This window comes from Staurois parvus, unplaced genomic scaffold (assembly GCF_062004578.1).
Source record: "Staurois parvus isolate SC_StPar_1 unplaced genomic scaffold, SC_StPar_1.0 ptg001618l, whole genome shotgun sequence".
NCBI lineage: Eukaryota > Metazoa > Chordata > Amphibia > Anura > Ranidae > Staurois > Staurois parvus.
The window spans coordinates 215,925-231,188 of record NW_028319414.1 but is presented as its reverse complement, the minus strand read 5'-3'; the positions used below and the strand labels follow the sequence as shown (position 1 = coordinate 231,188).

The 15,264-nt window shown below is 41.8% G+C and overlaps 1 protein-coding gene across 1 annotated transcript in view; it reads right to left on the bottom strand.

The window, feature by feature from the left end:
- LOC149435060 (ABC-type organic anion transporter ABCA8-like) overlaps positions 1–15,264 on the bottom strand; it is a 56,646-nt gene continuing 41,382 nt past the window's right edge. The window contains exons 25-39 of the mRNA XM_089663057.1: positions 14,566–14,679; positions 13,094–13,228; positions 12,828–12,890; positions 10,307–10,398; positions 10,095–10,215; positions 7,428–7,551; positions 6,926–7,017; positions 6,502–6,671; positions 6,108–6,183; positions 5,911–6,005; positions 5,463–5,582; positions 4,906–5,046; positions 4,339–4,418; positions 4,204–4,259; positions 1–3,850 (exon numbers count right to left, since the gene is read on the bottom strand). Of these exons, the coding sequence (XP_089519183.1) occupies positions 3,758–3,850; positions 4,204–4,259; positions 4,339–4,418; positions 4,906–5,046; positions 5,463–5,582; positions 5,911–6,005; positions 6,108–6,183; positions 6,502–6,671; positions 6,926–7,017; positions 7,428–7,551; positions 10,095–10,215; positions 10,307–10,398; positions 12,828–12,890; positions 13,094–13,228; positions 14,566–14,679 (1,572 nt within the window). The 3' untranslated portion in view covers positions 1–3,757. The remainder of the gene's footprint in view (positions 3,851–4,203; positions 4,260–4,338; positions 4,419–4,905; positions 5,047–5,462; positions 5,583–5,910; positions 6,006–6,107; positions 6,184–6,501; positions 6,672–6,925; positions 7,018–7,427; positions 7,552–10,094; positions 10,216–10,306; positions 10,399–12,827; positions 12,891–13,093; positions 13,229–14,565; positions 14,680–15,264) is intronic.

Genomic DNA, 15,264 nt, shown 5'->3' with positions numbered 1-15,264 from the left:
TTTGTTTCTTTCTAGTACTTTTTATTGATTGTTTAATGCAGTTTAACATAAATATACAAAGAAATAGAAAATAAATGCAATTCCAAATTCTCAGCAAGCTCCAGCTAGTGTCTCCAAATATAATACAGAAGAATGTAGATTACTACAACTGCTTTGTATCAGGTACAATTACAGGTCGGGTTTCTGAGAATCGCTCCCCCATCAAATGCCCATGGGAGTGGACTGGTAAATCTAGTAACATGCAAGATCTCCATGTTGAAAAACATAAGACCATGCGGGTTATCATAGAGCCACAACAATATCATGCAGATCACTTAGAGGAATATTGGTAAATGGTAGGAGTGGCTAAACTGAAAAAGATAGCCAAGAGGACCTAATATTTAGAATTTTGGGGGGGCAGCCCCTACGTTGGTAGGAAAGTTTTTCTTTGTCCAGTACAGCATTTACTGCATTACACCATTGTGCAAAGGTAGGTGGGTTAGAAGAAAGCTAGGATATCAGTTTGAGTGCCATAAACAGCAGTTGGGTGATTAAAACTTTATGAAGAGGAGTCGACAAATTGTCCGGGATTTTGCCCAAAAGAACCATTTTAGGGTCAGGGGTCACTTCAACCAAGCATAGGTCGGTAAGTGATTGGAATATAGTGGTCCAATATTGAAATAATTCGGGACATCTCCTAAGGTACCAATGTTCACAACCACCTGGTATAATTAGGTGCTATATTTCCTCTCCAGGAAAATAGTCTTTGGGGAGTAAAATACACCCTGTGTATAATAAACAAATTGGGTTAGCTTTTGGGAAGTAGAAAACGATACTTCATCGGAAGAAGCACCTTCAGCAGCACAAACATCCACTTGGTAAAACTTGTTAAAATTATGAACCAAAGGTAGCATCTTTACAAGCTTGTGCTACTGAGGCTGATGATGAAGAGCCCAGGAGGTTCCAACAATCTTAGTAGAATGAGTTTTCACCAGAAAAGGTGTAACCTCACTTTTTAGGACACAAGCTTGAGAAACACATAGCCGGACCCATTGGGAAATGGTAGATTTTGACCCTTCTTTGGGGCCTCCAAAACATTGAGTTGGAGGAGTCTGGAATGAAACAGAGCAAACTAAACGGTCTTGAAGGAAGATACAATTTGTCCGAAGGGAGGATCACTTTTCGGAATGGTCTTGAAAGAGGTGACCATTTGTCTTAAGGGAGGATCACTTTTCGGAATGGTCTTGAAGGGGGCTACCATTTGTCTTAAGGGAGGATCACTTTTCGGAATGGTCTTGAAGGAGACTACCATTTGTCTGAAGGAACGATCACTTTTCGGAATAGTCTTGAAAGAGGTGACGATTTGTCTTAAGGGAGGATCACTTTTCGGAATGGTCTTGAAAGAGGTGACCATTTGTCTTAAGGGAGGATCACTTTTCGGAATGGTCTTGAAGGAGGCTACCATTTGTCTTAAGGGAGGATCACTTTTCAGAATGGTCTTGAAGGAGGCTACCATTTGTCTGAAGGAACGATAACTTTTCGGAATGGTCTTGAAAGAGGTGACGATTTGTCTTAAGGGAGGATCACTTTTCGGAATGGTCTTGAAAGAGGTGACCATTTGTCTTAAGGAAGGATCATTTTTCAGAATGGTCTTGAAGGAGGCTACCATTTGTCTTAAGGGAGGATCACTTTTCAGAATGGTCTTGAAGGAGGCTACCATTTGTCTTAAGGGAGGATCACTTTTCGGAATGGTCTTGAAGGAGGCTACCATTTGTCTTAAGGGAGGATCACTTTTCAGAATGGTCTTGAAGGAGACTACCATTTGTCTTAAGGGAGGATCACTTTTCGGAATGGTCTTGAAAGAGGCTACCATTTGTCTTAAGGGAGGATCACTTTTCGGAATGGTCTTGAAGGAGGCTACCATTTGTCTTAAGGGAGGATCACTTTTCAGAATGGTCTTGAAGGAGGCTACCATTTGTCTTAATGGAGGATCACTTTTCGGAATGGTCTTGAAGGAGGCTACCATTTGTCTGAAGGGAGGATCACTTTTCAGAATGGTTTCGAAGGAGCCTACTATTTTCCCCAAAACCCTCATGCAAACATGAATTGAGGAATATGTCTTTAGAAAGTTACCCAAACAGTCACATAAAGACATTTGTCTGAAGAGAGGATCACTTTTACTTAGAAAATTTCCAGAATGACCTCCAAATATTCCATCCTCTTGGCTGGAACTAAGGCAGACTCTAAACCCCCTGATGACATCACATATGACGAAAGGTGTGCGTGCTGAGTAGGAGCCATCTTTGATTCTGGCAGTCTGGATATTGAGATATACACAACACTGTGGATGTTACCAGCTTTCATAAGTGCACTTTTATTCAATAACAGATTTCCCTATAGAATTTTACTCTATGGGAAGTGTTTTTGTGTTTTACATTTCTGCATGAAATACGGATCCCTCTGAGCTGTCGATGATCTTGGGGTCTTCTGTCCTACTTACCTTAGTAGTAGGAGATTGGAGAAGTTGTGTGCTGGGAGAAGCCTGTTGTTTAGAGCTCATTATAACCACAATCTTCTGGTATGACTTTTACACACATGAAGCACTATGGTCCATGTTCTGAAGATCCTGTCACTGGTCCCAGGAAGAGGACTGTCTATATGAGTGTGTTACTTGTAATGTCCACCATCAAGCTCTTCATGTATGGACTTTGTTTTCAGTCTGTTTTTTTTGCGTGTGCCACCTCTGTAACCCCTTAAAGACCCGCTAATGTACATATACTGTATGTATTCCCCATGCAAGGCCGAGGTAACCCACACGAGGATGCACTGTGTTCCGTGTATCCCCATGCAGGCAGTCCTGTTGATGTCTTTTAGGATGCAGCGGCTTCAAGGAAAGAGGTGCTGCTCCCCACCTGACATCCATGCAGATGCCTGTCCCTGATCTCACACTGTCTGCATTCAGGGCTGTGCACCTACACGGATGTCAAATTGTGAGCAATGGCTGTGTCTGCTAAGGGCAGATGAATTCCAGGAAGCAAATTCTACATGAATCATTTGCCCTTATTCAAGATGGCCACGGCTAGAAATTCTAGGGGGGTGTTTCTCAGCAAAATTAAGCATGGAGACATGTATGGGGGAGTTTGCTTTGAATGTTAGAAATGAATTGAATAGTGTTTTCAGTTGATGGTACTCAGATATGGTTATAGTCTTAGTTAATGCAGCTACTAGTCTCCAAATGCTAGGCATGAAAAGGGGGCGTTTCCTTGAAACGCGTTGCCTGGGAGGCACATGGTATCAGGAAGTAAAGAAGGAGTGGACTGGGAAACAGATGATACAGAACTGCCAGATGCACATCTCTCACTGACCATAGAGCACTGACATTGGTGGGCTATCATTCAATAGCAGATTCTTGGTCCACTGAACTTTTTAACTGTGCATCTTACCACAGGCCACGGAGGGATGGCTTTCTGTGAACTAGGGGCTCTGATCCGACTTCATGAACTCATAGCACACTATATGTCAGGGACTTTTTATGTATTTATTAATAAACTGACAATTTTTTTTTTAAACTGTGGCTGCCTTATATAATATACACAGAGGCTGGGGAGCGAACTCTTATTATTCTGCTACTCGAGGTCACAGACTCTGGAGATCGTCAAGGAATCATCTCCCAAGTATGACATTTCATGAGTGGATGCTTTACTAATTGTTTGAGTGTGAAACACTCTGATGTTTTCTTCTTCATCTGAGTATTTATCGGTTTGTCTGGAGCTGGGCTTTAAGTATCCTCACTGCTCAGTTGCCTCCAACCGAACGATGATTCCAGGTGAAAGTCGTCCTTCTCCTGTTCCTTGGCCAACTCAAGGAAAACCTGGGCAGTAAACAGACAACATTTAAAGATGAAACAGCCTTTTTACAAACCTTCCATCCCATAATACTGCCAAGCAAATCAAGCAAGTCAGCAAGTTAGCTTTTTCTTCCTACTGTCCCCCGGGAGTTGTGTATGATTCCTTAACCATTCACCAGAACAGATCTCCGGTGCATGTACAATGTCATCTGCAGATGTCCTCATTCTCCTATAGCATGTGTACCACCATCCTACATACAATCCATCTCTGGAATGGTCTAGTAAAATACATTTTTCTATATAAAATACCACATTGAGGGAAATTTAATTTTTAAGGTCTAGATAAGATTCAATAGCAATTTGTGGTGTGGTGTCACCTGCTGGAGGGTGGCCTGGGAGAAGCTGTACTCCTCAATGTCATACGTCTTCTTAGCTGTAGAAGATACATGAAGGAGGGTCAGTGTCACATCCTGTTGGTTCCTTTACAGTCATCACAAAGAGTACCACCTTACCCTTCTCCAGCTGCAGGAAGGCCTGGGACAGGGACTGGACATTCTCCATGGGGATGTTATAGACCAACAAGGAGGAGAACCTGCCGAGTAAAGGCTGACATAAGTTTGCATCCCATCAAACAATTCTACAAGTCTAAGAAACTTGAAAGGTACCCGTCACCTACAAATTGGTCGGATTACTAAGCAGACAGAGTACAAGCAAAGCTGAACTTTAGGAGTTGATTTATAAAGAATTTGCCATTAACCATTCACCCAGTGAAAGTGCACATATATTCATCCTGTGTGAACGGGACAAAAAACAAATGTAAGTAGGGTATATGTTGAGCTATTGGAATGTAAATAATTGATTTAAAACAGATTGAGGATAGAGGGAAACAGTTTCTTGGTTCCAGGGATTTATAGTTTTTGGTGGTAAGGAGATTCATATTAATGGAGATCGGGTGACATTTATATTTACCTTTGGTGGTAATTGGTGATTTTAGAAGAATCTATAGACTTTTTCTAAAGTAAGATTGTTAGGTTGAAAACCAGGTGTCACCAACAATTGCCCCAGATTCGCTGCATTACCTCTCCTTCTTGGTGGCTTGTGGGAAGAGGCGGAGGACCTCCTCGTGGATCACATTGACCTGCTGTGTGTCTTTCAGTTTGATCTCCAGGAGGTAACCTTTGCCAAATTTGCTCTTCAGGTGCTGGATGGACCCGATACACCTAGGGGAAGAATGCTGTGAAGTATTATCTCATTCCATTCTAACTTTACACTAGGGCAGCCTTTCTCAACCTTTCTACCCCAAAGGAACCCTTATTAATGTCCAGGTTCTGGGATCATTGGGAAGAACTCCCCCCCCCCCCCCCCACACACACACACAGCTAAAACAATCAATGGTGTCATTTCAATAGCTTTGCCAAGTGGCATTGGTCCCAAAATTATGTAGGCACCACAAAATGGAAGATCAATCAGCCACAGATCAAAGAATCCATGGCATCCTCTGCAGGAACCCTATGTCCCCTGGAACCCTGATTGAGAATGGCTGTGCCAGGTGTACTTGCCTTGATAATGTTTCAGACTGATTCTCATTGCATTACTGGAGAATCACCTGACTCGGTCCTGAGGTTCGTTCTCTCACCTGAGGTTCCCAGACACCATGATTGCCACACGGTCACACACAGCCTCAGCCTCCTCCATATAGTGTGTGGTCAGGATGGCGCCTCTCTCCTTGTTCTTGAAGGCCGCTCGGATGGCTCTCCTTTAATAGACAAGAAATACGGTATCAAAGGATGCAGATCCAGAAACTCAGAGCATCTGAGTGCCAGGTGGCCATTAGAACCACAATGTGGACGTCTGTAAAGTAATAGGCTTTGGCTTTGACTGCCACTGGGCACCCAATTTTAACATATCTGAAGCAAAGCTGGGAGGATGCCCCACTCTCTGTGGGGTTACTTCACAAACAGCATTGCTATTCAAATTCACCAACACATAAGAGGTCCAGCCTTCCCGGTGTGGTGTGAAGGGTGCTAGATTTAAGATTTTACCCCATCAAGGTATTAACTCCATCAGCCTGAGACAAGACTCACCAAAGCCTTTGTTGTCCTTTTGGATCCAGACCAGTTGAAGGTTCATCCAGGAGAACGATGGTGGGATTACCCAACATGCTGATGGCAAAACACACCTAAATAAGAACAGAGAATGTCTAAAAGGGGCAAACACATTTGTTCCAAAACTAGCAGAATGCCGCCATTTTTAGCCAAAATCATGCAAGACAACGACACACCTTTCTGGAGACCCCAGCTGACAGCCTTCTGGTGGTTTTTTGCAGATGATCCTTCAACTCTAAAGCTTCAGCCACCCTACAAAGGCAACAATAGCAATCTAGTTACTCCTTGTAGAACCATGTTATTTATGAAGATGTTTGTATGGAAAACAAAATCTAGAATTAATGAGGGTTCAACATTGTAAACCATCTGATGAAAGGAGATTGGTGGACAGAACCACCCTGACAAATGTGAACAACAATGCAAGAAGGGTTAAAATGGTTTATTTATTCCACCATGTAGATGAGATAAGGGTGAAGGGTGGTTAATGACAAACAATAGAGCGAAGAGAAGAGGAAGTAGAGGCAGTCAACTCCTGATCATGATGAAGATTTGGTGTATGAGTCAACTCACCGTTTGATAGCACAGTCTGTGTCCTCTTTCTTCATGCCCTTGATGGCAGCGTGGATCTCCAGATGTTCCTTCACAGTGAGGTTTGGCCATAAGGGATTGTGTTGGGGACAGTAGCCTAGTGTTGCTGAGTCATCAGTCTTACCAGGGATTCTTGCATTTCCCAGCACCACCTGTAGGGGAGGTCATGAAATGAGAGCTACAAGAGGTCAACAGAGCCCAATATAAGAATGGCAAGTTAACTGGTGAGTATCTGAAAAATCTATTTTCTCCAACTGTGTAGCTCTTTTGGGCAATTTATTCTTTTTTTTTTGTGGGGTCAGTTAGTTACTTCCTTGGTTAACCCTAAAACAGCAACTGGTCTTAGAAGTTCTCCCTGCGCCCCTACTGTACACAAGGCCCAAAGCCTTCCACTTTTCAATCTCACCTGTCCAGCCGTTGGCTTCATCTCTCCAGCAAGAATCAGCACAGATGTGGTCTTCCCAGCTCCATTGGGGCCAAGAAGTCCCAGAACTTCACCTTTGGAAGAAACAAGGCAAACAAAAACGGTTTCCAAACTCACTGGACCTCTTTTATAGACTGTCTGCATTTCCTATTAGTAGCCAATCAGATCCTTTGCTTCATTCTACTGGAAGCAATGAAAGAGGAACTATCGGTTTTTCATTATTTGTAGGTCTACGTGAAGGGAAAAACCTACCTGCAAACAGTCTAAGCCACGGGTGTCAAACTGGCGGCCCTCCAGCTGTTGCCAAACTACACGTCCCACAAGGCATTGCAAGATTGACAGTTACAAGCATGACTCCCAAAGGCAGAGGCCTGATGGGACTTGTAGTTTCACAACAGCTGGAGGGCCGCCAGTTTGACACCCCTGGTCTAAGCAGTGAACATTTCCTTTCCGTGTCCGGGTTCAGACTCTAGGAGGAATTTACCTTTCTTGACACAGAATGAAGTGTTCTTGATGGCCGTCCTCTTCTTTTTCTTTCCAAAACATCTGGAGATCCCTGACCTCTCCTTAAACTCTTTGCGTAAAGCGTTCACGAGGATGGTCGGCCTCTTGAAGAGGAAAAACACAACTTCAGAAAAATCTATATTTTACACTTTCTTCAGTTCATGTCTCTGTCTGTGTCCAGCATATTAACTGAAGAAGGGAGACTACAGTCATGGCCAGAATTATTGGCACCCTTCCATTTCTGTCAGATAATGCAACATTTTGCCCAGACAATGGTTGCAATTACAAATATTTCGGTACTCTCTTGTTCATTTCTTTTTTTGTATTGGTGTGACATGAAAAAGTAGAGAAACAGAAAAACAAATCTGACACATTCCACCCAAAACTGGACTGGACAAAATTATTGGCACCTTCTGAAAATTGTAAGAAATAATTGCATTCCAAGTTTGTGATCCTCCTGTAATTTGTCATTAAACTCCCCCGTATCCATGACCAGGTGCAGGGAACATAGAGATCACACCGACAACCAGTTACAATGGGTGGAAAATGGACTCCACCTTTCTGTTGGGTGTCCCTGTGTGCCACATGGAGCATGGAGAAGATAAAGAGCAGCAAAGAATTGTCTGAGGATTGGAGAACAAAAATGGTGGAAAAGCATGGACAATCTCAAGGTTACAAGTCCATCTCCAGAGATCTTAATGTTCCTACGTCCACTGTGCGCAACAATGTCAAGAAGTTTATAGCCCATGGCACTGTAGCTAATCTCCCTGGACATGGATGAAAGACAAAAATTAATCAAAGATTGCAACAAAGGATTGTTTGAATGGTGGCTAAAGAACCTCGATCAACTTCCAGACAAATCCAAGCCGACCTTCAGGCACTGGGTACAACTGTGTCAGCCCGCACTATACATCGCCATCTGAATGAAAAGGGACGCTATGCTAGGAGACCCAGGAGGACCCCACTGCTGACACAGAAATATGGGAGGAGACCCAGGAGGACCCCACTGCTGACACAGAAATATGGGAGGAGACCCAGGAGGACCCCACTGCTGACACAGAAATATGGGAGGAGACCCAGGAGGACCCCACTGCTGACACAGAAATATGGTGGAAGACCAAGGAGGACCCCACTGCTGACACAGAAATATGGTGGGAGACCCAGGAGGACCCCACTGCTGAGTCAGAAATATGGTAGGAGACCCAGGAGGACACAACTGCTGACACAGAAATATGGTAGGAGACCCAGGAGGACCCCACTGCTGACACAGAAATATGGTGGAAGACCAAGGAGGACCCCACCGCTGACACAGAAATATGGGAGGAGACCCAGGAGGACCCCACTGCTGACACAGAAATATGGGAGGAGACCCAGGAGGACCCCACTGCTGACACAGAAATATGGAAGGAGACCCAGGAGGACCCCACTGCTGACACAGAAATATGGGAGGAGACCCAGGAGGACCCCAAAGCTGACACAGAAATATGGGAGGAGACCCAGGAGGACCCCACTGCTGACACAGAAACATATTGGAAGCCAGATTAGAGTTTGCCAAAACTTACCTGAGGAATCCAAAATCCTTCTGGGAGAATGTGCTGTCAACAAACAAAACAAAATTCCAGCTTTTTGGTATATCCCATCATTCTATTGTTTTCAGAAAAAGCAGTGAGGCCTTTAAATAAAAGAATCCAGTCCCTCCAGTCACACGTTGGGGGGGTCACTGATATTTTGGCACTGGATGTCTTGGCCGTGTGCATGGCATGATGAAATCTGAGGACTACCAAAGAATTCTGGGGTGCAATGTAGGGCCCGGTGTCAGAAAGTTGGGTCCCCAATGTCAGAGGTCATGGGTCTTCCAGCAGGACAATGACCCAAAGCACACGTCAAAAAGCCCCAGAAATGGTGTCAGACAAAGCGCTGGAGAGGACTGAACTGGCCAGCAATGAGTCCAGATCTCAATCCCATAGAGCTCCTGTGGAGAGATCTCAGAACAGCAGTTGGGAAAAGGAACCTTCCAATCTGAGAGACCCGGAGCAGTTGGAGGAAGAAGAGCGATCCAAAATTCCAGTAGAGAGATGGAAGAAACTCATTGATGGTTACAGGAAGCCATTGATTTCACTTACAGTATTTCTTCCAATGGGTGCGCTACCAAATATTACATGGAGGGTGCCAACAATTTTGTCCATTTTTACGGTTTTGCATGGAATGTGTCAGGTTTGGCTTTTTGTTTCTTCACCCTTTTGTGTCATACTAATACAAACAAAAGGAACAAACATGAGAACGCCGAAACATTTGTCATTGCAGCAATTTTCTGGGTGAAGTGGTGCATTGAAGGAAACGCAGTGGGGGGGGGGTAAGATTTTTGGCCATGACTGTATGTTTTCTGAGGCCTCAATTATTTCTGTATGTGGTCCCCACCCAAATCATGTCTATAGTCTGCATTCCTGATCGAGGAATTTTACCTGATCAAGAAATGAGACCTTCTGTTGTCACTCAGTTGTCTGTTGTCAAGCAGCACAGCCCCTCCCACTGAAAGCCTGATCCAAACATTCAGATGGTGTGCAGGGCTTAAGGTGAATTGTAATATAAAGTAGGATTATATGTGTCAAGGATTAATATGTACATTTAACCGAACGTTGTACATTACCTCCTCCTCTTCATGTGTCCTTTTCAAGGTGTTAACCCTTTCTCTCTCAGCCAGGACCTCCTCATCGGCATCTTCCAGTTGCTCGGGATTCTGGGTAAAGGGATGTTCTCTTTTGGTAAACCTGATTGTAGAGATGAAAGTGTCAACCCCCCATAATGGCTGCGTGTGCCCCTCTCTAGTTGGCTTTATACCATACATATCCGATGACCCACCTGAAGACAGGATCTTGTGTCAAGCTCCTTGTTCCAAACTTCCATTCTAAGAACCACAGGAGGCCCCAAATTGTGACAATCTGAAGGTACGGCTGAAGGGAGGCAGAGAAAGTCATGTTTTTGGAGAAAATGGAAATTTAGTGGGGGAGGGTAAGAGCACGGTTGTGCCTGGTGTAGTTTCCCTTTCTGTCCAAGGATGGCGCTTCATTTAATAGAATAAGATTGAGGTGCCATTATTGGTCCCCATTGGTAGGGAGCCCCAGTTCTGGCAGGGACAGGGATGGCATTAACTTCCATCTTGTGGCCAGAAAGGGGGCCGACACCTGACCCTTACCCCACAGCGGGACCCTTTATAATGGCTTTGGTGGGCTGTGAAGCCCCCCAGATCTCACCCTTGGGGTTCCTCAACATTATTATAGCAATTCTAGTTACAGAAAAATTTGTTTCCTTTCCTATTAGTTTGTTAAATGAATAATTTCATTTTGTCATATTCATTATGTTAGAATGATTCGTTTTTGGAACTCGTTTCGTATATTTTGGATTTGGAAATTTGTTATTTTCAAATCGATTCGAATTTCAGATTTCAGAAGAAGGCTATGTTGGTTCTATTTTATTCTGTTCTATTCTAATTTATTCTATTTTACTCTTTTATTTTCTATTCTATTCCTTTTATTTTCTATCCTATTCTTTTTCTATTGTTTTATTTTCTATTGTATACTATTTTGTTCTATTCTATTCTGGTTTATTCTTTTTTCTATTCACTTAGTTTATTTTTTATTCTTTTCTTTTTTGTTGTTTTATTCTATTCCGGTTTATTCTTTTTCTATTCACTTATTTTATTTTTTATTCTTTTCTTTTTTTTTTGTTTTATTCTATTCCGGTTTATTCTTTTTCTATTCACTTATTTTATTTTTTATTCTTTTCTTTTTTTGTTCTATTCTATTCTGTTCTGGTTTATTCTTTTCTCCTCAATTCTTTTATTTTCTGTTTTATTCTATTCTTTTATTTTTTATTTTTTGTTTTATTCCAGTTTATTCTTTTCTCCTCAATTCTTTTATTTTCTGTTATATCCTCTTCTTTTATTTTTTATATTCTCTTCTATTCTGGTTTATTCTTTTCTCTTCAATTCTTTTATGTTCTGTTTTATTCTATTCTTTTATTTATTTTTTTTTTACTATTCTGGTTTATTCTTTTTCTATTCAATTCTTTTATTTTCTGTTTTATTCTATTCTAGTTATTTTTTTAATTCTATACTAGTCTGTTCTTTTCTCTTCTACTCCATAAAGCAGCTAAAGTAGGGATTGTTATCTCATTTCCCTTTTATACCTCACTGTATTTATTGCATTATGTTTCCATTTTCAATTTTGAATTCATTTTCAAACTCAAATTCATTTTTCGAATCATTTTCCATTTCACATTTGAAAACTTCGTTTTGCTGTAATTTATTTTGGATTCCTTGAAATTCGTTTTTTATTGTGGATTGGAAATTCAGATACATGTAAATATCATCTGAATTCGTAACGAAACAAATCGCACACATGTAATTATATCATCTATTAAAGTAGATGTAAACCCCAGTTGAATGACATGCAGTTTTCTGTATCACCAACAATTGTCTTTTTTCATCCTTTGTGACATCCCAGGGCTGCTAATCTCCTGCAGCCCCTTTGCAGCTGCTGCCTGTCTAGCAATGGCTGCATGGCGTGTCTCAGGGCGGGTTTCCCGATGGTGACAACAAAAGACCATGCCGTCATTATGTGTGCTGAAAAGGCCACCTGTTGTCTCCATCGGAAGGCGGTGTGACAGGGTGACAACAAAGGAGCATAGCTGGGAGACCAGGAAAGAGCGTTGCCACCTTCTGAGAGGAAGTGTCTGAATGTGATGGGAGTCACTTTGGGTGGGGGGCCCATGGAATCCAGCTCACTTTGGAGAGGTGGGGAGACCCCTGTCTCAGCTCCCCATATCCCTATTATGTGTAAGTCACCCTGTGCCTGTTAGGGGTACAGGGTGATCTGTCCTAATATTGGGGTGGGGGGTTGTTGATTGTTTAATGCCATGTGGTTGCATCCCATTGTTGTGTGTCTTGCTTGGGAGCAAACTATTATGGGATGTATGTGTTTATGTATTGGCTTGGTGGGGGGTGTCTCCAGCAGCCCTCCCTCCTGATGGGACTGCCGGTTGGTGTTTCTCTTGTTACTAAATGTAGATTGCCACGCCCTGTGTTATTATGCAGGGAGGGGGGTTGTTCTCTTGAATGTATATATTTTGTATCTGTGTTAAAATAAAGTAGTCTATTTCCTGATTTACTTCAAGACTGGTGTCGCCTAGTCTTGTATGGTCAGCGGTGGTGTCTGTGGTCGGTGTTCGGACAGGGAAGCGATATTCTAACGGAAGTACCCAAGTGCAGTCTGGAGACGGTTCCGATACACTGAACAAGGACTTTTATGGCAGGATCACCAGGGTTTGTTTAAAAGAAAGCTGCAATAATAATCAGCTTGGAGCAGATGTGCTCTGTACTTACAAGTATGAGATGGATGTACAGTGCTCGCTCGGAGAGCTTCAACTTATGAATATAATATATGGCCTAGAAAAAGAAACAAAAAACTTTTATGGGTTCATTATGTCTGCACAAATCTCCTCCTGTCATTATGTCTGCACAGATCTCCTCCTGTCGTTACGTCTGCACAAATCTCCTCCTGTCACCTACTATACAGAATTTTCCCCTCGTACTGCTGTATCCTGACTACTCTCTGTAGTAGGGTGTGAAACGTACACATCAATACCTACCAACTGCGAACAAAAACCCATGAAGTTGGCGGGTGGCACCAGGAACAAGTAGATGAAATAGATCCCCTGCAGGCTGAAAGGGCCGTCCTCATTGTCATGGACTACAAGTAGCAACAGCAGCGGGATGAAGGAAAACTGCAGGAAGGAGAGAGGAGGATGAAGCATGAAACTCCGAGGACAGACAGGCAACACCCATTCAAAGCTCATTGATGCCATGCTGACCACGCCGGGCGCAGAATCTAAGCGCCTAATAAAACACATTGATCACTGCACTCCTACGCTAGAAGCTCAGCAAGGTTTAGTAGTAGACATGTGCCATTCCTTTCATTACAAATCAAAATTTGGACAAAAGTTTAGTTATTCAGACGTATCCAAATTTTCGAATCACGATAGGAAAGAATTTCAACAAATTCTAACTAAGTTAAAATGAAACAAATGATCCAATTTGAATTGGAAAATTAAATCTAAATCGAAAATGAATTTGAATTCGAAATAGAAACATATTGCAGTAAATACAGTAAGGGATAAAAGTGAAATAAGATGATGATTCCTGCTTAGGCTGGAAAAGAATAGAATAAATAGAATAGAATGGAGAAAAAAAAAGGATTAATAGAATAGAAAAGAATAGAATAGAGAAAAGAATAAATAGAATAGAAAAGAATAAAATACAATAGAGAAAAGAAAAGAATAAATAGAATAGAAGAGAATAGAATATAATAGAAAATAGAAAAGAATATAATATAATAGAGAAAAGAAAAGAATAAATGGAATAGAATATAATAGAGAAAGGAAAAGAATAAATAGAATAGAAAAGAATAAAATACAATAGAGAAAAGAAAAATAGAATAGAAAAGAATAGAATATAATAGAGAAAAGAATTAATAGAATAGAAAAGAATATAATATAATAGAGCAAAGAAAAGAATAAATAAAATAGAAAATAATAGAATATGATAGAGAAAAGAAAAGAATAAATAGAATAGAAAATAATAGAATAGAATAAAGAAAATAAATAAATAAATAGAATAGAATAGTATAGGCTATAAAAAAAATAAAATACAATAGAGTAGGATAGAATAGAAAAGTTTAGAATACAGTAACATAGAATTGAAAGTTTCAGAATTTCAAATTTCAAAATTCTAATTTCTAATTGTTTTGAAACATATATGAAATAAATTTTGAAAACGAATCATTCTAACATAACAAATATGATGAAACAAAATAATTAACTTAACAAACAAGTCCAAAATGAAGCAAATGTTTTCTGTCGTGCACTTCTCTAGTATTCATTGAGCAAAGATTACGGTGCCACATGTGAACAAAGACTTGGGAAGGACTCAGACAACCCTTGGAGGAGTGTGAATGGTGAAGGCCAGGCTGAGGTCTAACCCATGTCTGCTGAATAATAATTATATCCTGTAGATCTCCTCCAACAAAACCATCATCTGGTCACCTGACATCCTATGTACTTACCAAGATAAAGAGGAAAGACCATCGGTCGTTGTGAATTTTTCTCTTCCCAAGAAGTAATGTGATTACGTAAACGTAGAGGACCACAGCCATCCCGTAACCCAAAGTTTCCACAACCTGAAAAAAAAACAAAAATTGCAGTTATGGAGAATACAAACTGAGAACACTTCAAGGTGAGCAAATCCCAAGGTGAGCAAATCCCAAGGTGAACAGGGAACTAACTCTCATGTGAGAACACCCCAAGATGAGCAAGAGAACCTCAGGTGAGAAGGCACCTCTCAATGTGAGCGGGAACACCTCAAGATTAATAGGAGAACCCCAGGTGAGTGGGCTCCTCTCAAGGTGAGCAGGAACACTGGAAGATGAATAGGAGAACCCCAGGTGAGTGGGCTCCTCTCAAGGTGAGCAGGAACACTGGAAGATGAATAGGAGAACCCCGGGTGAGTGGGCTCCTCTCAAGGTGAGCAGGAACACTGGAAGATGAAGAGGAGAACCCCAGGTGAGCGGGCTCCTCTCAAGGTGAGCAGGAACACTGGAAGATGAATAGGAGAACCCCAGGTGAGCGGGCTCCTCTCAAGGTGAGCAGGAACACTGGAAGATGAATAGGAGAACCCCAGGTGAGTGGGCTCCTCTCAAGGTGAGCAGGAACACTGGAAGATGAATAGGAGAACCCCAGGTGAGTGGGCTCCTCTCAAGGTGAGC